Source organism: Aquarana catesbeiana, linkage group LG02 (assembly GCF_042186555.1).
Source record: "Aquarana catesbeiana isolate 2022-GZ linkage group LG02, ASM4218655v1, whole genome shotgun sequence".
NCBI lineage: Eukaryota > Metazoa > Chordata > Amphibia > Anura > Ranidae > Aquarana > Aquarana catesbeiana.
In genome coordinates this window covers 406163731-406189508 of record NC_133325.1, presented here as the reverse complement: position 1 = coordinate 406189508, position 25778 = coordinate 406163731, and the positions used below count along the sequence as shown (strand labels likewise).

General features: G+C 44.5%; 2 protein-coding genes across 4 annotated transcripts in view; one reads left to right on the top strand and one right to left on the bottom strand.

The window, feature by feature from the left end:
- The window catches only part of TMEM234 (transmembrane protein 234), a 60085-nt gene extending 45171 nt beyond the window's left edge, over nucleotides 1–14914 (bottom strand). For 2 of the 3 annotated variants that reach the window (XR_012241660.1, XM_073615375.1), the window contains exons 1-3: nucleotides 14660–14914; nucleotides 8484–8550; nucleotides 7597–7689 (exon numbers count right to left, since the gene is read on the bottom strand). Coding sequence is in view for 2 of the 3 variants with exons in the window: in XM_073615375.1 (XP_073471476.1) it covers nucleotides 7597–7689; nucleotides 8484–8550; nucleotides 14660–14827 (328 nt within the window). In the remaining variant the exon portion in view is untranslated. The remainder of the gene's footprint in view (nucleotides 1–7596; nucleotides 7690–8483; nucleotides 8551–14659) is intronic. The other variant, XM_073615374.1, reaches the window with a different exon arrangement.
- The window catches only part of EIF3I (eukaryotic translation initiation factor 3 subunit I), a 31479-nt gene continuing 20601 nt past the window's right edge, over nucleotides 14901–25778 (top strand). Inside the window, exons 1-4 of the mRNA XM_073615373.1 lie at nucleotides 14901–15013; nucleotides 17927–18019; nucleotides 21250–21337; nucleotides 23213–23278. Of these exons, the coding sequence (XP_073471474.1) occupies nucleotides 15011–15013; nucleotides 17927–18019; nucleotides 21250–21337; nucleotides 23213–23278 (250 nt within the window). The 5' untranslated portion in view covers nucleotides 14901–15010. The remainder of the gene's footprint in view (nucleotides 15014–17926; nucleotides 18020–21249; nucleotides 21338–23212; nucleotides 23279–25778) is intronic.

The window sequence follows — 25778 nt, the reverse complement described above, 5'->3', positions numbered from 1 at the left end:
AGTGTTAGGACTGCAAGTAATACAGGGTGCCTTGACGAGGCCTTGCAGCTTTCACATGCGTTTGCAAATGTGTGCTAACTAAACCCCTGCTTTTAACATACGGTTAGACAGGTAAATTTGGTTGGTCAGCAGACTGGTTGGTGAGTTGAGCTATGGAATTGTCCTTTTCTTGTATGTATATGCCCTCCATGTGCTCCTTACTGTGAAGGCCAGTTATGGGTGTGGGCGGTGACCAGTGTCTTGTTAACGTTTGTATATTTGGGTCGGGGACACACTGGACGCCTTTGCTGCTCTTGCTGGGTGTCCAGTGTGTGTCCTGTCCCTTTAAGGGGGCTAGGGCGGCCTCCAGGCTCACCTGTCTCACACCTATCCATTCAATGCATGTGCTTCCACTGTGGAGACACTTATAAATTTAGTGTTAGGACTGCAAGTAATACAGGGTGCCTTGACGAGGCCTTGCAGCTTTCACATGCGTTTGCAAATGTGTGCTAACTAAACCCCTGCTTTTAACATACGGTTAGACAGGTAAATTTGGTTGGTCAGCAGACTGGTTGGTGAGTTGAGCTATGGAATTGTCCTTTTCTTGTATGTATATGCCCTCCATGTGCTCCTTACTGTGAAGGCCAGTTATGGGTGTGGGCGGTGACCAGTGTCTTGTTAACGTTTGTATATTTGGGTCGGGGACACACTGGACGCCTTTGCTGCTCTTGCTGGGTGTCCAGTGTGTGTCCTGTCCCTTTAAGGGGGCTAGGGCGGCCTCCAGGCTCACCTGTCTCACACCTATCCATTCAATGCATGTGCTTCCACTGTGGAGACACTTATAAATTTAGTGTTAGGACTGCAAGTAATACAGGGTGCCTTGACGAGGCCTTGCAGCTTTCACATGCGTTTGCAAATGTGTGCTAACTAAACCCCTGCTTTTAACATACGGTTAGACAGGTAAATTTGGTTGGTCAGCAGACTGGTTGGTGAGTTGAGCTATGGAATTGTCCTTTTCTTGTATGTATATGCCCTCCATGTGCTCCTTACTGTGAAGGCCAGTTATGGGTGTGGGCGGTGACCAGTGTCTTGTTAACGTTTGTATATTTGGGTCGGGGACACACTGGACGCCTTTGCTGCTCTTGCTGGGTGTCCAGTGTGTGTCCTGTCCCTTTAAGGGGGCTAGGGCGGCCTCCAGGCTCACCTGTCTCACACCTATCCATTCAATGCATGTGCTTCCACTGTGGAGACACTTATAAATTTAGTGTTAGGACTGCAAGTAATACAGGGTGCCTTGACGAGGCCTTGCAGCTTTCACATGCGTTTGCAAATGTGTGCTAACTAAACCCCTGCTTTTAACATACGGTTAGACAGGTAAATTTGGTTGGTCAGCAGACTGGTTGGTGAGTTGAGCTATGGAATTGTCCTTTTCTTGTATGTATATGCCCTCCATGTGCTCCTTACTGTGAAGGCCAGTTATGGGTGTGGGCGGTGACCAGTGTCTTGTTAACGTTTGTATATTTGGGTCGGGGACACACTGGACGCCTTTGCTGCTCTTGCTGGGTGTCCAGTGTGTGTCCTGTCCCTTTAAGGGGGCTAGGGCGGCCTCCAGGCTCACCTGTCTCACACCTATCCATTCAATGCATGTGCTTCCACTGTGGAGACACTTATAAATTTAGTGTTAGGACTGCAAGTAATACAGGGTGCCTTGACGAGGCCTTGCAGCTTTCACATGCGTTTGCAAATGTGTGCTAACTAAACCCCTGCTTTTAACATACGGTTAGACAGGTAAATTTGGTTGGTCAGCAGACTGGTTGGTGAGTTGAGCTATGGAATTGTCCTTTTCTTGTATGTATATGCCCTCCATGTGCTCCTTACTGTGAAGGCCAGTTATGGGTGTGGGCGGTGACCAGTGTCTTGTTAACGTTTGTATATTTGGGTCGGGGACACACTGGACGCCTTTGCTGCTCTTGCTGGGTGTCCAGTGTGTGTCCTGTCCCTTTAAGGGGGCTAGGGCGGCCTCCAGGCTCACCTGTCTCACACCTATCCATTCAATGCATGTGCTTCCACTGTGGAGACACTTATAAATTTAGTGTTAGGACTGCAAGTAATACAGGGTGCCTTGACGAGGCCTTGCAGCTTTCACATGCGTTTGCAAATGTGTGCTAACTAAACCCCTGCTTTTAACATACGGTTAGACAGGTAAATTTGGTTGGTCAGCAGACTGGTTGGTGAGTTGAGCTATGGAATTGTCCTTTTCTTGTAAGGACTCTCTCTACTGTGAAAGCCTGCTGTTGGGTGAAAAGAGCTGCTTGTATGTTTTGGGGGCCCTTTGGGAGCACCCTATTAGTCAGGAACTAATATTGGTTTAGTTAGCGTCTCAGACAAGCAGATGCTTGTTTTAATCCCTAGCCTTGTTGTACAAAGCCCTCCTACAATTAAACCGTTTTCTGAATTAAAGTGCAGGACAAACCTAAATGGACCGTTCCTGGGTGTTCCTGTCTCATGCATAGTTTACTGTTGCTACTAAAAGTTTAATCTGTCCCCCTTGCAATCTGGTGCTCGGATGTGATCAGTGCTTTAGAAAAACACACCTATTGTATACAATTGTACAAAATGGAGGAGCTTGCGATACTAAATGTCTTTTTTCTTTCTAAATAACAAAAACATTTCATACTTACCTGCTCTGTACAATGGATTTGCACAGAGCAGACCGATCCTTTTTTCTAGGTTCCCCTGCCAACAGTCCCTCCCCTCTGCCGAGTGCCCCCATAGCAAGCCATTTGGAGGGAGAGAGCCAGGAGAGCAGCTGCTCTTGTTCACATCGATGGATTGAAATCAAGCTCAGGTAAGTATTAGGGGTGGTGAGGGTAGCTGCATTTAGCTGCATATTGAAGGTCTTTTACCTTCATGCATAGAATGCATGAAGGTAAAAAACCTCCAGTCTTTAGAATCGCTTTAATTACTTAAGTTCTGCCCTATAGCAGTTTTACTGCTACAGGGCGGCACCTGTGTGCCAGATCACTTATGTATACGTGATCCGGCTCTTCCAGGTAGGGGGCGCTCATGCACGCTGCCGGGGGCTAGCTTCCGCCGTGATCACTGTTCTGTCTCTCTGCCTAACGATCAGGGGGTGCCGGCAGACATCGTGTACTGTGCAACTGCTGATCAGTAGGCAGAGAGACAGAACGGTGATCTGCCTATGTAAACAAGGCAGATCGCCGTTCTGACAGGAAGGAAGGGATGGAATTTTTAAGTACCATTTTCCCAAGTGTACACAATTTTAAATCTTGACATGTTTGGTATCAATTTACTTGACGCAACATCATCTTTTATATTTTACCTAAAATATATGGGTATTATATTGTGTTGTGCACTAAACTTCATTAACCACTTGCCGACTGTATAACTTACATATACGGTGGCAAGATGGCTCTGCTGCGCCGGATTACTTCTTAGTACGTGATCCAACACTTCTGGGTGGGGGGCATGCATGCGCGCCGCCGGTGGCCCCCACCCGCTGTGACTATACACAGCGGGAGCTGATCTGCGGGTACCGCAGACTCGATGTCCTCAGCACCTGCCAATAATTAGGCAAAGAGCCAGAATGGCGGTCTGCCTATGTAAACAAGGCAGGCTGCTGTTTTGATTGCCCCTGATATCGGGACTGCGATACAATGATCAGTGCTTAAAATATGCACTGTCACTGTATTAATAACTCTGGCTGGGAAGGGGTTGAACATTAGGGGCGATCAGTGTTCCTAGCCAGTGTTTTAGTGTACTGTGGGAGGTGCTTTTACTAGGAAAAGACATGGATCTTAGTCCCTGCTTTGCAGAGACACAGGATATCCATGCCTTCCCTCCTGTCAGAACGACGATCTGACTTGTTTACATAGGCAGGGAGCCAGAATGGCGATCTGCCTAACGATAGATGGGTGGCGGCGGACATAAAGTCTGCGGTACCCGCAGATCAGCTCCTTCTGTGTATAATCGCATGCGCGCCCCCTACCCAGAAGTGTCGGATCACGTACTGAGTACGTGACCTGGCGAAGCCACCGTATATGCAAGTAGTTATACAGTTGGTAAGTGGTTAATGAAGCTTAGTGCACAACACAATATAATGCCATATTTATATTACCCAAAAAACAATGGGTAATATAAAAGATGATGTTGTGTCAAGTAAATAGATACCAAACATGTCAAGATTCTTGGGAAAACGGTACTTAAAATTGTCAACGTTTTTCAGGCGATTTAGCGCTAAAAATGAGGCATTTTTAAGGTGCTTTACAGGCACTATTTTTAGCGCTAACTCGAATGAAAAACGGGATGCTGTGCTAGCAGGACGTCAAAAAAAGTTTGAAATTAAAGGGCAGCGCCGCTGAAGCACCTGCAAAGTGCCTCGGCAGCGGTGCTTTGCGGGAGCTTTTAACCCTTTATTCGGCTGCTAGCAGGGGTTTAAAGCGCCTCTAAAACGACGGTAAATCGGTGCTAAAACTCGGCTTTACCGTCGATGCCCCCACGCTTTCAGTGTGATAGGGCTCTTAGAGTTAAACATGGGCTCTTGTGCAATAATTATTGCTCTCACTTCAATGCATGTGGCGCTACCTCACATGTATGTTGTAACCACCATTTACATATGCATGCTGGTTATTAGTGCACATTTGTGTGCGAGGTGGGAATAGGGTGCTTTTATATTATTTTTAATATTATTATTTTATTTTTTTACACTTTTTTCAATTAATTTTATTGTTATCCCAAGGAGTGAACTCTTTATGAAGAGATCAGGGGGTCTATTAGACCCCTGATCCCTCCCCTGTTTGATCAGCTGCTTCCCTGGTTGCACCGTCCAGGGAAATACAGCCCCCAAACCGTGACAAAATCCTCATCACTTATGCCGTGTACACGCGACCGGACTTTTCGACATCAAAGGTCCGACGGAACGAATCCGTCAGACATTGCGATCGTGTGTGGGCTTCATCGGACCTTTTCTGTTGAAAAATCTGACGGACCTTAGAAATAGAACATGTTTCACATCTTTTGGAAAAAAATGTTCGTCTGTATGCTAGTCCGACGGACCGAAAACGACGCAAGGGCAGCTATTGGCTACTGGCTAATGAACTTCCTTTTCTAGTCTCCGAAAAGTCCTTCGGAGTTCAGTACGACGAGAAGTCCGCTCGTGTGTACGCGGCATTAGGCAATACAAAGCATATCCAGTGGGGACGGAAAGTATTCAGACCCCCTTAAATTTTTCACTCTTTGTTATATTGCAGCCATTTGCTAAAATAATTTAATAAGTTCATTTTTTTTCCTCATTAATGTACACACAGCACCCCATATTGACAGAAAAACACAGAATTGTTGACGTTTTTGCAGATTTATTAAAAAAGAAAAACTGAAATATCACACAGTCCTAAGTATTCAGACCCTTTGCTCAGTATTTAGTAGAAGCACCCTTTTGATCTAATACAGCCATGAGTCTTTTTGGGAAAGACGCAACAAGTTTTTCACACCTGGATTTGGGGATCCTCTGCCATTCCTCCTTGAAGATCCTCTCCAGTTCTGTCAGGATGGATGGTAAACGTTGGTGAACAGCCATTTTTAGGTCTCTCCAGAGATGCTCAATTGGGTTTAAGTCAGAGCTCTGGCTGAGCCATTCAAGAACAGTCACGGAGTTGTTGTGAAGCCACTCCTTTGTTATTTTAGCTGTGTGCTTAGGGTCATTGTCTTGTTAGAAGGTAAACCTTCGGCCCAGTCTGAGGTCCTGAGCACTCTGGAGAAGGTTTTTGTCCAGGATATCCCTGTACTTGGCCGCATTCATCTTTCCCTCGATTGCAACCAGTCGTCCTGTCCCTGCAGCTGAAAAACACCCCCACAGCATGATGCTGCCACCACCATGCTTCACTGTCAGGTGATGAGCAGTGCCTGGTTTTCTCCACACATACCGCTTAGAATTAAGGCCAAAAAGTTCTATCTTGGTCTCATCAGACCAAAGAATCTTATTTCTCACCATCTTGGAATCCTTCAGGTGATTTTTTAGCAAACTCCATGCGGGCTTTCATGTGTCTTGCACTGAGGAGAAGCTTCCGTCGGGCCACTCTGCCATAAAGAACCAACTGGTGGAGGGCTGCAGTGATGGTTGACTTTCTACAACTTTCTCCCATCTCCCGACTGCATCTCTGGAGCTCAGCCACAGTGATATTTGGGTTCTTCTTTACCTCTCTCACCAAGGCTCTTCTCCCCCGATAGCTCAGTTTGGCCGGACAGCCAGCTCTAGGAAGGGCTCTGGTCGTCCCAAACATCTTCCATTTAAGGATTATGGAGGCCACTGTGCTCTTAGGAACCTTAAGTGCAGCAGAAATTTTTTTGTAACCTTGGCCAGATCTGTGCCTTGCCACAATTCTGTCTCTGAGCTCTTCAGGCAGTTCCTTTGACCTCATGATTCTCATTTGCTCTGACATGCACTGTGAGCTGTAAGGTCTTATATAGACAGGTGTGTTGCTTTCCTAATCAAGTCCAATCAGTGTAATCAAATACAGCTGCACTCAAATGAAGGTGTAGAACCATCTCAAGGATGATCAGAAGAAATGAACAGCACCTGAGTTAAATATAGGAGTGTCACAGCAAAGGGTCTGAATACTTAGGACCATGTGATATTTAGTTTTTCTTTTTTAACAAATCTGTAAAAATGTCAACAATTCTGTGTTTTTCTGTCAATATGGGGTGCTGTGTGTACATTAATGAGGAAAAAAAGTGAACTTAAATGATTTTAGAAAATGGCTGCAATATAACAAAGAGTGAAAAATTTAAGGGGGTCTGAATACTTTCCGTCCCCACTGTACTTCTGCATATCTGGATCATGTTGTTGTTTTTAGGCTAGCTATATACATACCTCCCAACTTTTTGAGATGGTAACGAGGGATACCTATTAGCAAACGTATGTAGGAATAGGACACACTCCCTGCCACGCCCCCTCAAAGTCGAATTATAAAAAAAAAAACGATCCGTTAAACCCACAAATGCTTTTTTAACCACTACTATTCCTTTATATTGGCTTTGGAAATTTACAAATGCAGCAATTTAGAAATTGGATAAAAGGTGTTGCACTAGGAAACACTTTTTGAAAGATAAAAAGTGCATTTTATATACAACTATATAGATCATACCAAAATGAGGGACAAATGAGGAATGAGGAACAGAGGGACTTTGTTCCAAATCAGGGACAGTCCCTCGAAATCAGTGACAGTTGGGAGCTATGTATAAATACATACATTTCTCCATCCGCCGTAAACAGCAAGGATGGTGCACTCTCTGCCGCAAACTATTGTATTCAGGCAGCTGTGACACCTGCAGCTACTATACCGACACACTTACTGCATCTGACTCTATATTCCATTTGTAAGGCCAGGTTAAAAGTCAAATAAAAATGCACAATAGGCTTTGAAGACGCCTTGTATTTGGGATACAAAATTGGGTTGAGCAGGTAAGTATAAACCTGTTTGTAAACCCAATTAAAAAAAAAAAAAAAAAAACAGTCATCACTGTATGATTTTTGGTACCAATGGTACATTCTTTCATTGACCAATATAGTATACTTCTCACTAAACTCCATTGACTTACCTTTCCCACCAATGTCCTCTCCCAAGAGCCATCCAGTCACCACTGTGAAAACCAGTGCAAGAGAGTTACACACTGGGACAGCCAAGGACAGTTCTACAAAAAAAAAAGAAAAAAAAAAGAAATAAGAATGGTTGAATCTTTTATTTAGCCCAGGTTCACACCGACTGCGGGTTAGAAATGTTAGAAATCAGCTGAACTCGTACGATTTCATACCCGCATGTCAGTCCGACTTCGGGATCGATTTCAGAGACATCTGTGTGGGTTCCTGCACAGATGTCTATTGAAATCGCCCCCGAAGTAACCAAAAGTAGTGCAGGAACTACATTTGGGAATCGGTGCAGCGCCACAAAGTCGGACGGTGCTATTGCCGGCTATAGCCGCCGAATTGACATGCGATTTGACCCATCAAATCGCATGCCAAATTGGCCCAAAGTGAACGTGGGCTGCCATTGCTGACCTCCTCCTCAAAATGCTTTGCTGCTATGCTGAACCAGTGGCTTTAATAGTTTGTGTAACTGACCCAGAAAAGGTATACAGATCCACAGTTCTGGCTTCACTTGCTGCCACTACAACCTCTTGTAAATTTTACCATGCTAATGTAAAAAAAAAAAAAGTTGTGAAATTTTCAGTTTTTATTTAACTATCAATACCTGCTGTTCCTGCTAAAAAATGTTCCAGCACTCCCGGTTATAAGGCAACAAGTATTTTAAACGTGCAAATTGTTAAATTGTTTGGATATAAGCAGTGTTTTATCAAACTAAATGTCATTCAGTTAGAGTTTACATGTATTTTAGCTTGGTAGACAGACAAGTAGCATTTTGGGATGTCAGCAATGAAAGAAAATAAACATATCCTATAACAGTACAAATTTAAAAATGAGCACATACCTGTTGATGCCAATGTAAGGTAAAAAAACACTGAACCACTCTGGTTAAGAAGAAAGGGTATGATATACTGAAAAATAAAAGATGGGAACACGAATGTCAATTCACAACTACAATGCACCTTTTATTAGCCATAATGATTACCTTCATCCATGACAAACATCCAAAGTGTAAGTATTGATATTATAGTAGTATTAACTATTACAAATGCAAACTGATTTCATCTCTACATGTTTCGCCTTGGTAATTGGCTTCTTCAGGAGTATTTATTGATATCAGGCACAGTGAGCACTAAAAATAAAAATAATTTTTAGAATAGGATAATGAACAATCACAAAACATCATAAGTATATAACAAAAATTTACAAATTGGAAACATTCAAGAGTTGGCAAAAATGCATAGCGCCAAAACCACAATTGGTCATATAGATTACCTGTATGTATATTGAGGCTCCAGAATCATAGGGATATGAAAAATCGGATCATCAGATATAGCCATGTATCTAAAGTACAACCACTGGTAATGGTCCAAAACTGAAAGGGAGAGTGATGGAGACAATTAGACCTGGGGCAAAGAATAATCCCCAAACCAATTTTTTATTCCAATCCCAGAAAAGTAATTTATAACTTTTACCCTGTACCGGGGATAATTTGCAAAGTTTCCAGGCTTGAAAGTTGATTAATCACCTCCCATTCCAAAAAAGGAATGGATAGAAATACAGAAGATGATGAGAGAGATAAGATGAACTCATTTCTAAAATTTCATAAAGTCAGATCATGACCCCTGAATCAGAAAGATAATAAAGAATCCAATAAATAATTATATATTCCAAAGCCTGAGGACCAACAACAGCACAATTCCACAAGGATGAGTAAAGTTACCTTAAATCAGAGGTTCAACAACCTCTCTCCCCTTCCCATGCTGGACCACAAATTAAGACCAAAAAACAGGATGTTTATATACCCCCCTCCACCCTCGAGTCAAATGACCACTTTGGCGCCAAAACTAGAGGGTGAGGACCCTTGTGAGCGCCAAATAGCAAATTGGTCAATTTATGGCTAAATTGGAGAATAATCGTTATAACTTTAAATTTACTATGACATGTAAATCAGAGGTCGATTCATTTTCTCGACATCTCAGTCTTTATGAATTCTGATGGTACGATTGACTCTTCCTTATTCAGGAAACCATCTGCCGGTAATACAATATTACATGCAGCTAGTTCCCATCCTAGACCCTTAGTTTAGAGTATTCCGTATAGCCAGTACTTCAGATTGAGAAGAAATTGTAGTCGTGAAGAGGATTTTGATTTGGAGGCTAGAGCCGTACAGTTCCGTCTTACTGACAGGGGTTATTATCGCTCTTGCCTAAAAAAGCCTACCACAGAGCCAAGTCAAAAAATAGGTTGGAGTTGGTACATGCCCAAAAAACTCCCAAAGATGAACAAAAGGTGCGATTAAAAACAAAATTTGTAGGGGAACATCAAAAGTTTCACCATATAATTCAAAAATATTGGCACCTTTTGGCCACTGATGATGTGATCTCTAAATATGTTAACCCATTCCCTCAGATCACTTATAGGAAGTCTAGATCCTTAAAGGATCAATTGGTTCACAATCATTTGATGCCTAAACTGGGGCGGTCAAGTCGTAGGGGGATGGCTTTGTGCGGTAAGTGCGAATTCTGCAGGTTTCTAATAAACTCTGCTGAGCTGACCCTACCAAATGGAAGCATTTACAAACCTCATTTTTTTGCCAACGGTCAATCAATTGGGATTGTTTACTACATGGTATGTGAATGTCAAGCATTCTATGTAGGAAAGACCAAAATACCATTCTTTCACAGAATAAGAGATCATGTTCCCTTTTCCAAAAGAAAAGAATGGAAACCCCCATCAGTCGGCACATGGGACTTTATCATTCTTTTGATTTGCACTTGAACACTTACCGACTCATGATAGAGGCGGTGATATTGATAAGCCTCTCCTTCAGCAGGAGACAAGATGGATTAATTCCCTGGTGGCCACTGTCCATCCAGGCTTGAACAAATCCATCAGCTACAAGCCCTTCCTATAGACTCTTAATTAGCCATGCTCCTCAAATATAAGAAACACAGAATTTGTCCTTATCATTCTTTTTACAGTTTGAGATAAAAGATTCACAATTTTTTAATTGGCAATCTTGCTTATTGTAACTTGGATTGGTAATTTGCATTATGTCCATATTACACTCTTGGTCAACTTCTCAGTTTTTTCTTTTTAATAATTAATCTTTTTCTTTTTAGGCTCCAGATTTTTGTCATCTTTATAACAATTTCTGTCCCTATTTGGTAGACAAAACAAATATAATATTTATTTATCAAATATTACACATTTACAATTTCATCAATTGAGGAATTTCTTCGAATCTGGTAGCCATAGGGACGCCCAGGGAGTCACTCTCAGTGTCGTCCCTATGGACCTTACTAGGTGGCGCCATGCGCTATCAGCCGATTCTGGTTCCTGTTAAATTAGTTGCCTTTACAATCGTTAGGCACCCTCTAATTGTGATATACCATCTAGATCTGTTTTGGCATCTTTTCTGGCAGGTTTTTTGCCATTTTGTTATCCCCTTGGTGTTTGATGTATTTATAGATCTCAGCGTCATTTCCGGCAGTGGTTATGCTATTTGGCACTCACAAAGCGTTCTCACCCTCAGGTTTTGGCGCCAAAGCGGCCATTTGACTCGAGGGTGGAGGAGAGGTATATTTTGGTCTTTATTTGTGGTCCAGCATGGGAAGGGGAGAGATTGGTTGTTGAACCTCTGATTTAAGGTAACTTTACTCATCCTTGTGGAATTGTGCTGTTGTTGGTCCTCAGGCTTTGGAATATATAATTATTTATTGGATTCTTTATTATCTTTCTGATTCAGGGGTCATGATCTGACTTTATGAAATTTCAGAAATTAGTTCATCTTATTTCTCTCATCATCTTCTGTATTTCTCTCCATTCCTTTTTGGAATTGGACGTGATTAATCAACTTTCAAGCCCGGGTACTTATCAAAGGATTCCTGGTACAGGGTAAAAGTTATAAATTACTTTCCTGGGATTGGAATTAAAATTGGTTTTGGGATTATTCTTTGCCCCAGGTCTAATTGTCTCCATCACTCTGCCTTTCAGTTTTGGACCATTACCAGTGGTTGTACTTTAGATACATCCCCATCTATGGCTATATCTGATTATCCAATTTTTCATATCGCTATGATTCTGGAGCCTCAATATACATACAAATAGCTTTTGAACATACAGGTAATCTATATGACCAATTGTGGTTTTGCATTTTTGCCAACTCATGAATGCTTCCAATTTGTAAATTTTTGTTATATACCTATGATGTTCTGCGATTGTTCATTATCCTATTCTTCTAAAAATTATTTTTATTTTTAGTGCTCACTGTGCCTGATATCAATAAATTCTCCTGAAGAAGCCAATTACCAAGGCGAAACATGTAGAGATGAAATCAGTTTGCACTTGTAATAGTACTGTAATATCAATACTTACCCTTTGGATGTTTGTTTTTAACAATGTTCTAATAAATTTCTACTTTTTTATAAATGATTTTGTTATAATTGTGCACCCTAAAAATCCCAAAATACTCTTTCATATTTGTATTTACCTTCATCCATGTGAATGATAGGGCTCATTTATCCTGTCTTTTTTGTTGTTGTTTTGCAGATGCTTGGCAGGTAGTTATGAGCCTCTGCCAAGTACCCTGAAAAATGTAGGTCTTATAGTTGTGTTCTGAGCCTCAATTCATGCCTTACAGCTTGTGGGGTTGGGGTGCTGTGGTAAACCGAATGCCATCTGCTGTGGCTGCCTACTGTTAAGCTATGAAAATGCTCTTGTGCATCCAATTCTGTGTGAATGAAGCAAGTAGTCACAACACCACCACTGTATCAGAATGACAGCTAGGTACTAGTGCTGATTACGGACCCCAACGTATTTAGATACTGTTAAAGATGATCTTCAGCAAAAGCAAATATTGTCTAAATAATAGAGGTGTGTGTGTGTATTCCTACTTAAGGCCCTTTTCACATGATCAGGCCGCTCTGATCCGCCTGTCCGTTCTTCAGGCGGATCCAAATGGGCCACCTATTGACTTCAATGGGCAGGAAGATATCAGCGAAGATGTGTCTGCTGACACCCGCCTGCCATTCGATCCGAAAAAGATCCGCTCAAATTAGGCAGATGTCTGTTTTCATCCGATCTTCCATAGAGAACAGCGGGGCTCTGACAGGTCTGTTCCTGCACAGTGAGCAGAGATGGACCTGTCATCCATCTGCTCAGCAGGGATTAACGGAGTAAGTTAGGGAGCTTAGATTGTAAGCTCCTTGAGAGCAGGGACAGATGTGAATGTAAAATGTATATGTAAAGCTATTGAGTAAATTAGGGTAGGCAACCTTAAAGTGTAAGTTCACCTAAACCTAAGGGCGAGGAGGGGGACCTGTGTAAGTTCACCTTACAGAATTTTCTCTAAAGGTGAACTTACCCTTTAAAGAGGTGGAGATCTACCTGAACAACATGGGAGAAGTCAAAGATCTCCAGGCAGTGTCGTTTCCTCACACCTGATTTAAACCTCTAATTGGCGTACTTTGTCGCAATCACGTGCATTGCACGTCAATCATGGGTTTAAATCAGGTTACAAGGAGGTATTGTCTCAACACCTGTCAACACACATTTGCATTGCTTTTCAGAGGAGCAGCAGTGCCTGCTGCACTTGTGAATGAGCCCTTGGTTGCATTTGGAGTGGCACCCTTAGGGCTTGTTCACACGTAAAGTTAGGGGGTGGTAAAACAGCAGGAAATAATAGAAGTCTATGGCCAAGCGCAGCAAACCTGCAGGTACACTGTAGCCTATCAGTGTGAAAGCAGCCCTATACTATTATGCCCAGTGTATTGCTTCACACTGACCTGAAGAAGATCTTTTCTTTCCTGCTGCTGGCACCACTCTAGAGAGAGCTAGCCAGGATAAGAGGTGGAGTGCAGTTGGTATCACTCCGCATGAGACAGGAGCCAACACTACAGAGGAGGCATCGACTTATGCGGCTCTTGCTCTCTACTACAGCTCCAACTTTACAAGTAGTCCCTCTGCATTGCACTCTGTTTGATGCTCTGGAATGGTGGTCAGCAAGCCCAGACTGTGATCTACCAGTCACCTGTCTGCGATCTACTGGTAGATCGCGATCTACAGGTTGCTGAGCCCCCAGTGTAAATTGACGGCGCTATATAGAGTACCTGAAATAAATAAAATAATACTATAGCTGTCATCACTGAAAAGCAATCTATAAATGGGAGAGGCAGACCTTTCATTCATCCACCTGTCCTCCATTCATAAAGTGCTTTTCATTGCTGGAAGCTATAGTACAATTTCCATGATTGGTGGAGGGAGCAGAAAGGGTGGGCAGCCGGTTTTCTGTCGAGAAGTGCCCAGTATGCGCCCCACGGAACAGCACAACAGCTGATTTGCCGATCAGCTGGGCTGATGTAACCAGGGAGCATGCACACATCGTAGGTGGTATCTCTCGATGGGAGATACCATTTCACAGCCACAATTTAAATTGTGCATCGTTGCTGCTGGAGGGTGGCTAGTGGCTGTGTTGAAGAGCTGGTTTTGTCTGTGTTGCAACCCGACCTTTCACACAGGCAAAAGCAGCCGTTCAACACAGCAAACCTGCCCTGCAACACAGACAAAACCGGACCATCAGCACACAATAAAGCCGCCCCGCAACAGAGAGGCACAATGTGAGAACTACGGTCTCCCTTCGCTGTTTGTATAGGTTTCAATTGTGGCCATGAAATGGTATCTCCCATCGAGCGATACCTACTACGATGTGCGCTTGCGCCCTGGTCACGTCACTCCAGCTGATTGGCAAATCAGCTGAAGTGTGGCTCCATCCTGCGCATGCATGGGCACTGCTCGATGGGGGGCACTTCTCGACAGAACACCGGAAGATTACTGCTGAAGGGAAATGGGGGGCAGGGGACCAAAGTAGTAAACAATGAATGCAACCACCAGCACAAGGGACAATTCTCATTCAATGGTAGTACTATCCCTGCAAATTTAAATAAAGCATAGGCTGAGATTTGGTTTTATAAGACACAATGTGTAAGGCCATAGTAAACAGCTTGTCCTCTCGCTCACCCTGTAATTGGAGATAAGGAACTTGGCCTCACACAGCAGCCTCCACACTGTCCTGTCTTCTCTCACTCTCTCTACCCCCTCTGCTCCCTTTCGCAGGAATGGGTTAGTAACTCCCCACAGTACTGCGACCAGCAGAAGTGAGCACACATCTACTACGGCCATAGACATGACAACCAACAATCCAACTTCCTCCACTTCTCAAACACACCACTCAGAGCGCTCTACACACACTTCCTGACTCCCAGCACTTCCGCTTCCTGAAACCATAGAGAGCGGACTTGCTATACTCTATTGTTCCGACTTCCGGCCTCTTTCTACACGCGCTAAGCCTGGCCGACAGCTGATCTCAACATGGTAGGTAAAGGGGATCGGGGTTGTGGGCGCTCGCTGTGTACTACTACGGCGGCAGTGGCACGATCGATAGATCGGAAGAAGACGAGCCATAGTTTTCTCTGTAGTTGGAAATCCTGTGATGGCTGGCTCTCTGGCTACAGACCAGCACCCTTTCATTGTTGTTTTAGCAGGAGGCTCCTTTAAAAGCGACCAAACATGCCACACATATATTTGAACTTTCCTATTTGGGGTGCCCAGGCGGGCTGGAGAAGTAAAGTGCCAACACCACCCTTAGTATTTTTCCTTACCTTTTTAATCAGTATAGTGCAGTAACTTAGAGGGACCAAATTCACCTTCCTGATCTCAGATCTCTATAAACTAGATTAGGAATAACCCTTTGGCTGCCAGAGCCATTTTTGCACACAAGTTTAAAACATTTTAGACCCGAAGATTACTTAAAACCCCTAAAAACATAATACATTATATGAAAGCATACACCCTGGAGAATAAAATGGTGGTAGTTAAAATTTTTTATATTGCACAGTATTAGTGCAACAGTTTATCAAGCGCTAAACAGTTTTAAAAAAAAATACACTAAAATTCTTGTTAGGAAATATAAGTGCAATGCATTTGTCAGTGTTTTGTAAAATATAAATAGATACCCAACAAGCTTTAAAATTGTGTGTGCCTGTGAAATCGCAACAACATTTTCTATAGGTGGCGCTTTTAGAGCTTTTACAGGTCATCAGTTTAGAGTTGAATGTGAACAGTGGCCCTGTAATTATTGCTCTAATGCCCTGTACACACGGTCGGATTTTTCCGATGGAAAAACTGCGATCGGATTGTGTTGGCGGAAATTCCGATCGTGTGTGGGCTCCATCGGACTTTTTCCGTTGGAATTTCCAACACACAACATTTGGGAGCGGATATCAAATTTTCCGACAACAAAATCCGATTGTTTAAATTCCGATCGTGTGTACACAAATCCGACGCACAAAGTGCCACGCATGCTCACAATAAATTTCCCGAAAACTATACATTTTCGAAAGCTATTGGCTACTGCCCTGTACGTGTTTTATGTCACTGCGTTCAGAACGATCGGATTTTCCAACAACTTTGTGCGACCGTGTGCATGCAAGACAAGTTTGGCCCAAAATCCGTCGGAAAAAATGGATTTTGTTGTCGGAATGTCTGACCGTGTGTACAGGGCATAAGGCTCCATGCACACTGGGCTTAAAAAAAAAAAAAAAAAGCCAGTTCCCTTGGTAAAAAAAAATGCAAATTTTTGTACAAAGTTTAGACGAGTTTAGGAGAGTTTTGCGCTTTTTCTGCCAGTAGGCTCCAATCAGGAACACAAACCAGAAGGGTTTTTTTTTCTGTCTCTAAACACTAAGCTCAGACTATGCCTGTAAACATCCTAATGTGCATGGACATATAGAATAACATTGAGCTGCTTCTACAGGCAGAACACAACAGAAGCAGCGATTTTTAAGCCAGTGTGCATGGTGATATGTAACGTATAGTGCAATCAATCGTTTCATACATGGGCACCCTGATGCATACATTTGTGTGTAGGTGTAACATTTTTATTTCCGCTAAGATTTATTATTTATCCTATAGGGGACCAAAAATTCCCTATCTGGTATGTTGTTGTAACGGGCTTTCTTTATTGAAAGGGCAGAGGTTTTAGACCCCTGATGTCTCACCTGCCCTTTATTAGTTTTTACCTTGGCCACGACAGCCGGATAAGGTGGCAGCAGCAGAACCCAGAAGTGACTTACACGTCACTTCCGAGTTCTTACTAGGTAGGGGAGATCACCGAATAGATTGTTCACTGGTACCGGTTCAGGAGGAACCGGCCGAGATTCGAATCATGTATGGACAGGCTACATGTGCCCAAGTATATCGACCGATCAACTTGGATACAACCAGCCTACTGGATTTTACATGCCATTATTGCAAGTGGCTGATATAGCCACTTGCAATGATCACAGGCTTCCCCCTCACAGAGAATATAAAAGAAGTTATCTCCATCTGTGGACGGCATTAGCCTTAATGCAGCACATGTTAACGTGCTAAGTCATTGCATTGATGTAAATGGACCCCTAATCCAAGATTGTAAGCTCTCACCAAAATCAGAACAGAGGGGGAATCTTTCAGCAGTGGCACATGCAGTTCAGGAAACACTCTTGTGCGCATGTTCAGGAGTTGCATTATTGAAAAAAGACAACAGATACAGAGTAGAGTAGTACAGAGTAGAATGTAGAGACGGCCAGGGAGAACTTGTAGCTGCTGACCTTTCATTTTCTCTGAAGGAGCCTGGAGCTCCTCTTTAAAGTACTTCTAAACCCAAACCTTTTTTTTACCTTATTGCATTCCCTGCATTAGGGTATAAAATGCCGGTAGGAGCAAGAGAGGTGGGCTATGATTCCAAATACAGTGGGACCATGAAGTACAGATGTAGCCACCCTCTTAACAGGAAGTTGGATCGAGAAGCAAAGAAAACAAAACTTGAGATTTTGAAGAGGCTGAGAGCAATGAAAGCATTGGGTATCACTCAAAAAGAGAAAAGGGGGAAAGGGAGAAAAGTCAGAGGTAGAAGGTATTTTTTTTCAGTGAATACATATGAATATCTTTTTTTTTTTTTTTTTTTTTTTTAAACCAGTGTCACTTTAAGGGGACACATACCATTGCACTGCATTTAAAGCACACCCTGCCTGCTGCATGCAAGAGGTCGGGTGTGCACATTCAGTGTATACCATTACATAACTGTAATCGTTAAATAAAATGGTTTGATGCTCATATGTGGTTATAATGCACTGTTGCGCTACTTTAGATGGGGACAAGCCCTACACAGAAATACTTTTATGCATTAACCAATGTTTATTTTGATATTTGAAATGTATAATGTATTAATCCTTTCTTCATTATCAGAGACCAATCCTGCTTCAGGGCCATGAGAGGTCTATTACTCAGATAAAGTACAATCGTGATGGTGACTTGCTGTTTACAGTTGCTAAAGACCCAGTAAGTATACAGCTGGATATATGTGCTAAAGTTTATTTCTGTGAGCCTCTTACATGTGGCTGCCTCTTATATATTAGTATGCATTGTTAGCAGGGGCACAGTGAGGTGAACTGTTAGTCATCCAAAAAAAGTGATACAATTGGCGCCAAACAATCAACTCTTCAGTAAAAAAGTTATATAGAAATAAACAATTTTTTATGTGAACATGATTATAAAACCAGCAGCTGCCCCTTTAAGTGAGAGGGTCACTTCAATTAAAGGAGAAGTACAGCCAAAGCTCATTTGTATCACAGGAGTGCAGTTCGTTTTGCACTTCTTCTACCTGTTTTCAGCAAAGAGCGAGCTAAAGTCTACTTTTTGTTGACGTCAGAGTCGGTCCATGCACAGGCATCATCACCGCCATAGAGTTGGGATCCGCCCAGATCCCTGGCCTGTTACCCGGCTCAGGCTCTCAGCTAGGCCTTTAAAGGCCATTTGCAGTTAGTGCATTTTTTCCTCACTGTGGTGGGGCACTTGAAAGAATCTACAAGTCACACTCTTTTTGAAGCACAGTGATTGGAAAAGCTGTGAAGGACTTATAAGTTATACACACATTTTATGATATTTTATGTTCATTTGGACTGTTTATTTACTGTTGGTTAAAAAGTAGCGCCATACCTTTCATATGGTTCACAGTCTCTAGCCCTCATGCTTTAAATTGTCAGGTTTGGCTGTTTTTTATGTTTTTTTTTAATTATTATTTAGGACAGTTCCATCTTCCAAGGGCTGATAAGAATGAAGTGCCATTCATATGTGTTTCTCTACAGCTGCCTATGGCATGAAGGAGCACGGGCTTGATTAAACCATTGCATGCCATTTCACGTATATTGAAATGTGTAAATTTCCTGGATTGTGATGTTTTGTAAGAAATCCAAACTATGGGATGTAAATTGGGAGAATCTGTTTTCCCATATTCTGTTCAAGCGCAGAAGAAGTTTCCACTTGAGCAGAAGTATAAGCTGAACATCAAGCCAATGGTTAAATACACACATATAAAGGAGTTGATTTACCTGCCAAAAGCATTCTATTTCTGTTCATCTCGTCCTGATATTTACAGAACCCTGCCACACAGCATGGCCCTGTCTCGTTCAGCAGGGCACCTGTTGTGTTTTTTTTCTTCTGCTATTCACCAACATTTACAGGTCTCTTCCCTATCCCCAGCCTTTGATTGGGCAGTGAAAGGAGAAGCAGCAGACTGATGAGCTTATTAGCATGATCCTTGTTAGCACATGAACACTGCAACACAACTGGCTCCTTGTGCTGCTTCTCCCTCTCACAGTTTGAGCTCTGCTGTACATGGGATTGCAGGAGGTCAAATTCAGGTACTGCTTGCATCTAAAAATGATATATTAATGAATACATTTATCTGCCTGTAGCTCAGCTTTAAACATTATTTTTTATTTTTTTGCTACAAAATATGGTTTGCCCAGAAATCAGTGGCGGAACTACCAGGGTCGCATCAGTCACGCTTGCGACTGGGCCCTGGCATTATGCCACCGTTGAGGGGGGGCCCCCAAGACCCGTAATCTCCTGCACCTCTGGCTGTCAGTTTAGTATGCAGTAGGAGGCATGTGGGAGGGGGCGATTGGCAGCTCTGTGGTGGCCGCGGGATCTCCCTGGGGCTAGTAGTTCTCTTCCGGAGTGTATACAGTGGAGAGGGGAGGGGCCTCTGACCCGGGCATGTATCAGCAAGATTGTATAAGCAGAGCGACTCACTTGTACACTGAAGAGTGAAGCCGATTACATGCTCAGGTCAGAGGCCCCTCCCCCCTCCACTGCACACACTCGGGAAATGAACTATTAGCCCCAGAGAGATCCCGTGACCACCATAGAGGTGCTGATCGCCCCCTCCACTTCCCCCTCTGCAAACTAAACTGCAACATTAGTAATCTGAGTTGCAGGGGGAAATACTGGCCACAGACTGTCATCATTGGGGTAAGTGACCATAGGATGAAATTGGGGGGGGGGGGTACAGACATGTGCTGGGGGTTGGAAGTGCACATTAATTGGGTACAGAGCACAGATGTGTTAGACCCCCTTCACACTGGTGGACTGATCGGGTCCGCCTGTCCATTTTCAGGCAGACCCGATCAGACCATCCATAGCACATGGAGAGGTGAATGTCAGCGGACACCCACCGCCATTCGATCCTGTCCGCTAAAAACAGACAAATGAAAGATCCATTCCCTGTCGGTCTGGCGGATTGGATTGGATAACAGTCGGATGGAAATGGACAGGTGGTCCGTTTCCATCTAAAAGCCCCATAGAGAGCAGTGTGCTGTGTCCATGTCTGCTCTGCATCAGGACAGGTCTGCCCTGTGTGAAAGGGGCCCTAGGGTGTGTGGGGTGCTAAGTTAATTTGCTGCGGTGTACAATGGTGTGCTGGAGGGATACAGAGGTGCAGGTGTGTGTGTGTGTGTGTGTGTAGGGGGGTGGGTACAGAGGTGTGGGGGTGCATAAATGTCCTGAGGAATGCAGAAGTGTGTAGGGGGAGAGGGGTGCGGAGGTGTACTGGGGGTTACAATGGCTTGCTGGGCTTATAGAGGCATACTGAGGGATAAAGAGGATTCTAGGAGGTGCAGAGCTGTGTGGAGGTGCAGAGTTGTGCTAGGGGGGTTAGGGAGGATGCTGGGAGTTGCAGAGGTGTGTAGAAGGTGCAGCAGTGTGCTGGGCTACAGGGGTTATTTTGGAGTTAGAGATGTGCAGGGGCTATGGAGGCATTCTAGGGGGTGTAGAGATGTTCAAAGGGGTGTGGCATTAGAAGGTTCTTGTAGAACCACGTCCATTTTAAATAGCCCACCCCTAATTAAGATACATTCTCCCCTACAATGGCTGGCTGAACACATGGAAAAAAAAGTGTACCTGACTTTTTTTTGGGAAGGTAGGAAATCATGCAAGAAGGGGTCCCGCTGCAGAACACATGAAAGTCCTGCTGTGGGACCACAATAAAGGGCTCTGCAATGGGAGTAAAGGGCCTGGATCAGTGACAAGGGGCCAGGGGGGCCCTTCATGGTTTCTTGCATCGGGGCCCTGAAGGTTTAAGTTCTGCCTCTGCCAGAAATGGGCTGGCTAGGGCACAAATCTGCATTTAAGGTCTGTTCTTTATAATACACATGTTTTACATATGATTTAGAGTTCTCCTTCAAACACCACTTCTCATGTTTAATATTAATTTGTGTTTTTACTTCTAGGTTGTAAATGCTTTTTATTCTCTGAATGGAGAGCGACTTGGTACCTACAATGGCCACACTGGAGCAGTGTGGTGTGTTGATGTTGACTGTATCCTTTTAAATTACTGAAGGCCAATCAGAATATTTTGGTGGGATAGAATAAGTTTCTATGGCAATGAAATAAATAATATGTGAATAGTAAAAAAAAAAAAATTCGTATTCATGTGTATAGATCATCCCAAACTCAAAACTGTGTGTGTGTGTATATATATATATATTTATTTATAATTCACACACTCTTATCACAGCTCACAAATGCAATATTTATTTTACTTGTGTACTTAGCTGTGTGCTTTAAGTGTATTGCTTGAGGAATGTTCTGCAGAAGAGGGCATGAAGGCAGTTCTGTCAAAATAAGCACCTTCCTGTACAGTCACACTGGGGTGGCTTCACAGGAGCTTTTCAGACACTTTACAGGCGCTATTTTTAGCGATAAACCTCCTGAAAAGTGCCCCAGTGTGAAAGGGGTCTAATACCTTGTTTGAAATGCTTGAGTAGGAATGAGGTCATTGGAGTTTTTAAAATTGATTTAGGCTGGAGTCAAACCTAAGTATTGCAGTGCCGCATGAAACACACCTTGGTGCATTGCAGTGCCATTCATTTTGAATAGCACACAAAAGCACCTCCTCAACAACACTATGGGGTTGATTTACTAAAGGCATATAGTCTGTGCACTGCAAGTGCACCTGCTCTAGATGCACTTACAGTGCACAGTATATTTGTCTTTAGTAAATCAGCCTGTGATGATGTGCTCTGTATCTGAAAAAGGTGCTGGTAAGTTGTTTTTTTTTTCTAGTTCATTCTAGTTTTTTGGCAGGCCATTCAAATATGTTGGGCTAAACATATGTTAAGAGGAGTCTTGAAATATGTTGCTGCAATGCATCAAGGAGCACCCTTGGTGAAAAGTAAAGGGTAAGATCAAACCGGCTATGGTGAGGTGGACTATAACTAAAGGAAAAACTTTTTTTAGTTTTGGATAGCGTGGAAATGGATTAGAACCCCTGTCAGTTTTTATTGCTGTGTGTGCTCCCTTTAGGGGGATTCACCCTCTTTATTTATTAAAAGTAATAGTGGGGAAATTTTCCAATCGGGACACTGGTTTTGGTGACCCCGGGGTCCCCAAGGAATTCCCTTAATTTGCAGGGATTTCCTCTCACTTCCTATTTGGCTATGGGACAGGAAGTGATGGAAAAAATAATCCTTACAGGTGTTATAACCCTCCCTTTCTCTATCCAAAATGAAAAACACACATTGCACAGACATGTTTCACTGTTGTCACCATCAGGAAACCTTCCCTGGAAAGCGACATGCAGCAGTTGTTGGTGTATCTATAGTAAGGAAATGGCTCATAAGAGGCTACAGGAGTTCAGCAGTGCAATGTTGTATACACTGTGCTTTAGCATAGTAAATGTCATTCAGTTAGGGTGTACATGTCCTTTTAAAGCGGTAGTAAACCGCAGTTGAAGAAAAAAAATCCCCCTGCAAGGAAATATCATAATGTGCTAGAATGCATTGCTTACTAGCACATTATGAGAGACTTGCCTTAAAACAAAGCCCTCCAGCGGCACACTGTCACAACTGAGAGGGCTTCCATTATCACCCGGTCTTCCTTCCAGATACGTGGCCTCCGGCTACTTGAGTGGCTGGGGGCGCGATAATGTTACTCCTACGCATGTGCGCAGGAGCCGCCGTTTACGGCATGGGCACTGAAGGTCCGGCACAGTATGCCAGACCTTCAGAGCGCATGCGCTGGTGACAAATATTTCCTAAACAGGAGATGTTCACTGTACCTACAGGTAAGCCTTATTTAAGGCTGAATGAATGTTGGTATAAGTGGTATAACAGAGTTTACTATCACTTTACATTTTTAGTATGAAATGAGCGCTACATCTTTGCATCTTAATTTCTTTAACTGCTTGTTCAGGGGATACACGTCATGTACTCTCTGGATCAGCAGATAACTCCTGCAGATTGTGGGACTGTGAAACAGGTAAGTGCTTTTGAGCATCTTGTTGAGAATGACTTATTTCTGCTCATTGTTTTTTTTTTATTTAGAAGAATTGGCATTTACAATATTTCAGCATCACAATGTAATTAAGCAGTGCTTATGTATTGTAAAGATATATGGGATGTTTGTGAGGAAAAAAATAGCTAGTACAATGTTGGTGAGGTAGTAGCAGCCCAGTGATGAGAGGGGCGATGAGCAAGCAGCAGTACTAACCTACTGAAGGGATAGTCTTTTTACTTATTCTGAATGGTGAACACTCAATTCTGTTGTTTTTTCAGTCAGTATACTTTGAGCATATTATGATTTATCTGTTAGAATGTGTTTTCACTATTAGGTACCCATATGTAAGAAGATCAGTCATCATTCATAGTGCTTGTGGGTGCCAGCAGACATTGTTGAATGTTCTCAGCAGAATAGTTGGCAGGGTTGACTTTTCCAAGTTTTCACAATGTCATTGTCCCCTAAAATAAAGCTGATGCTGCACAATCCTTTGCCTATCCCTCAAACAGTATGAGTGAACATATTCTTACAATAATTGTTTAAAATTGATTATCTGGTCAATCGTCTACATGTCTGGCAGCCTTTGCAATTTTGACATGCTTTAGTCCTAATTTGATGACTGCTGCTTTAGTTTACTAATCATTGTGATGACTGATTGTAACATTGTGTCATATGCCGACAGTATCCAAACATGCAGCCATCTTGCATGGTTGCGTTATCTATAGGGCAAGGCTGTGCAGATCTCATCCACCATGGCAACTAGGAAAAAGCCATTTGGTGATAGACTTTGTGCTCCTAAGCACCTTCACTCAGATTTCTCGATAGGCGACCTGGCTTACTGCACACACGGCTTCTAATTTCCTGTTATATGACTTTGCTGTCCTATGATTAAAAGGCATAGGGGGCTGTCTGTGTGGGGAAGAATGTAATCATTACAGCCATGCCCAACATCTGTAAGATATAGCAGTATTAAGCACTTAATTTCCAGCCTGTAATACCCCTAAATTATCAGCTAATTTTTCAGTGCTGTGATAGTTTGGCTGACAAAAACACCGTCACACAGCATGCATTTTTGTGAGACACAGCTTTCCTTTGGTGGTATTTAACCATTTGCCTACAGGGCACTTCCACCCCTTATCGGCCCAGGCCAATTTTCAGCTTTCAGTGCCGTCACATTTTGACAATTGCGCGGTCATGCAATGCTGTACCCTAACAACATTTTTATCAATTTTTTGAGACAAAGCTTTCTTTTGGTGGTATTGCGCCCGGAAACAACCCACTTGTGACAATAGCAAATTAATATTCGCTATTGTCTTCCGGCTTCTCCCGAGGAAGCTGCGGAGGGGTGGGTGCGGGAGGGGAAGACCGTCACCGCGGAGGGGTGAGTGCGGGAGGGGGAGACCGTCACCGCGAAGCGGTGAGTGCGGGAGGGGGAGACCGTCACCACGAAGCGGTGAGTGCGGGAGGGGGAGACCGTCACCGCGAAGCGGTGAGTGCGGGAGGGGGAGACCGTCACCGCGAAGCGGTGAGTGCGGGAGGGGGAGACCGTCACCGCGAAGCGGTGAGTGCGGGAGGGGGAGACCGTCACCGCGAAGCGGTGAGTGCGGGAGGGGGAGACCGTCACCGCGAAGCGGTGAGTGCGGGAGGGGGAGACCGTCACCGCGGAGGGGTGAGTGAGGGAGGGGGAGACCGTCACCGCGGAGGGGTGAGTGAGGGAGGGGGAGACCGTCACCGCGGAGGGGTGAGTGAGGGAGGGGGAGACCGTCACCGCGGAGGGGTGAGTGAGGGAGGGGGAGACCGTCACCGCGGAGGGGTGAGTGCGGGAGGGGGGAGACCGTCACCGCGGAGGGGGGAGACCGGGAGGGGGGAGACCGTCGCCGCGGAGGGGGGAGACCGGGAGGGGGGAGACCGTCGCCGCGGAGGGGTGAGTGCGGGAGGGGGGAGACCGTCGCCGCGGAGGGGTGAGTGCGGGAGGGGGGAGACCGTCGCCGCGGAGGGGTGAGTGCGGGAGGGGGGAGACCGTCGCCGCGGAGGGGTGAGTGCGGGAGGGGGGAGACCGTCGCCGCGGAGGGGTGAGTGCGGGAGGGGGGGAGACCGTCGCCGCGGAGGGGTGAGTGCGGGAGGGGGGAGACCGTCGCCGCGGAGGGGTGAGTGCGGGAGGGGGGGAGACCGTCGCCGCGGAGGGGTGAGTGCGGGAGGGGGGAGACCGTCGCCGCGGAGGGGTGAGTGCGGGAGGGGGGAGACCGTCGCCGCGGAGGGGTGAGTGCGGGAGGGGGGAGACCGTCGCCGCGGAGGGGTGAGTGCGGGAGGGGGGAGACCGTCGCCGCGGAGGGGTGAGTGCGGGAGGGGGGAGACCGTCGCCGCGGAGGGGTGAGTGCGGGAGGGGGGAGACCGTCGCCGCGGAGGGGTGAGTGCGGGAGGGGGGAGACCGTCGCCGCGGAGGGGTGAGTGCGGGAGGGGGGAGACCGTCGCCGCGGAGGGG